The sequence below is a fragment of the Chlorella variabilis genome (genome assembly GCF_000147415.1).
Source record: "Chlorella variabilis unplaced genomic scaffold CHLNCscaffold_8, whole genome shotgun sequence".
Taxonomy (NCBI): Eukaryota; Viridiplantae; Chlorophyta; class Trebouxiophyceae; order Chlorellales; family Chlorellaceae; genus Chlorella; species Chlorella variabilis.
The window spans coordinates 1,581,387-1,582,356 of record NW_005435080.1 but is presented as its reverse complement, the minus strand read 5'-3'; the positions used below and the strand labels follow the sequence as shown (position 1 = coordinate 1,582,356).

The 970-nt window shown below is 71.8% G+C and overlaps 1 protein-coding gene across 1 annotated transcript in view; it reads left to right on the top strand.

Annotated features, from left to right (window-relative positions):
* CHLNCDRAFT_57676 (hypothetical protein) overlaps nt 1-970 on the top strand; it is a gene marked incomplete at its 5' end in the record, with an annotated part of 6,843 nt that overhangs the window by 4,726 nt on the left and 1,147 nt on the right. Inside the window, 3 exons of the mRNA XM_005848499.1 lie at nt 162-319; nt 509-652; nt 805-892. Of these exons, the coding sequence (XP_005848561.1) occupies nt 162-319; nt 509-652; nt 805-892 (390 nt within the window). The remainder of the gene's footprint in view (nt 1-161; nt 320-508; nt 653-804; nt 893-970) is intronic.

Here is a 970-nt window from a genome sequence, read left to right as displayed (position 1 = left end):
GGGGGAGGTGGGGTGGTGGTGGATGAGGGGCTGTTGCGTCAAGTGAGCGGCGGCGGCAGACGAGCGGCGGGCAGCTCCTCTCTGCCCTCGCTGCTCCCCTTCACCCTCCGTCGGCTGTCCACCCCCTCCTGTACCGCGTGTCTGTACCGCCTTTCCTGTGCCGCAGTACCGCATGCACCCCGCCATCCGCGAGTTCCCCTCCCTCAACTTCTACGGCGGCGGGCTGCGGGACGGTCCCGGCGTGGCGCAGGACACGCGCCGCCCCTGGCACGCCTGCCCCGCCTTCCAGCCCCTGGTCTTCATCGACGTCAAGGGCACGGTGGGTGGGCTGGGTGGTGTGTGTGTGGTGGTGGTGGTGGTGGTGGTGGTGGCGGCGGCGGTGGGAATTGCCCGCTGGCAGGCAGGCTGGCAGGCAGGCTGGCATCCATCCACGGCAGGCGTGCAGCGGGCCAGGTAGCGCGCACCCTGGCCCCACCTGCTGCCACTGCCGCCCTGGCGCCGCCTGCAGGAGAGCGTGCCCAGCGGCAGCAGCTCCCTGGTGAATGAGCGGGAGGCGGAGATGGTACTACAGATGTACCGCGAGCTGCGCCACCGCCACCCGCAGCTGGCCACCCAGCCCTCGGTCGCCGTCATCTCGCCCTACAAGGCGCAGGTGGGGCTGCGGGGCCGAGCTGTGGGACACAGGGCGGCGCGTGGCTGCTGCTGCGAGCGTGGGCGTGACGGCGGCGGGGGTAGGGGCGCCCTCGGGGCACGTGCGGCCGCTGCTGCCCCGCTCCCACACCCGCCCCCCCGCCCGTGGCGCAGGTCAGCCTGCTGCGCCGCCTGTTCCGCGCCGCCCTGGGCGAGGAGGCCGCCAAGATGGTTGACATCAACACGATAGACGGCTTCCAGGTGGGTGTGGTGTGGTGGTGGTGGTGGTGGTTGTGGTGGTGGTTGGTGGTGGTGTGGATTCCCTCTGCTCATGCCCGTG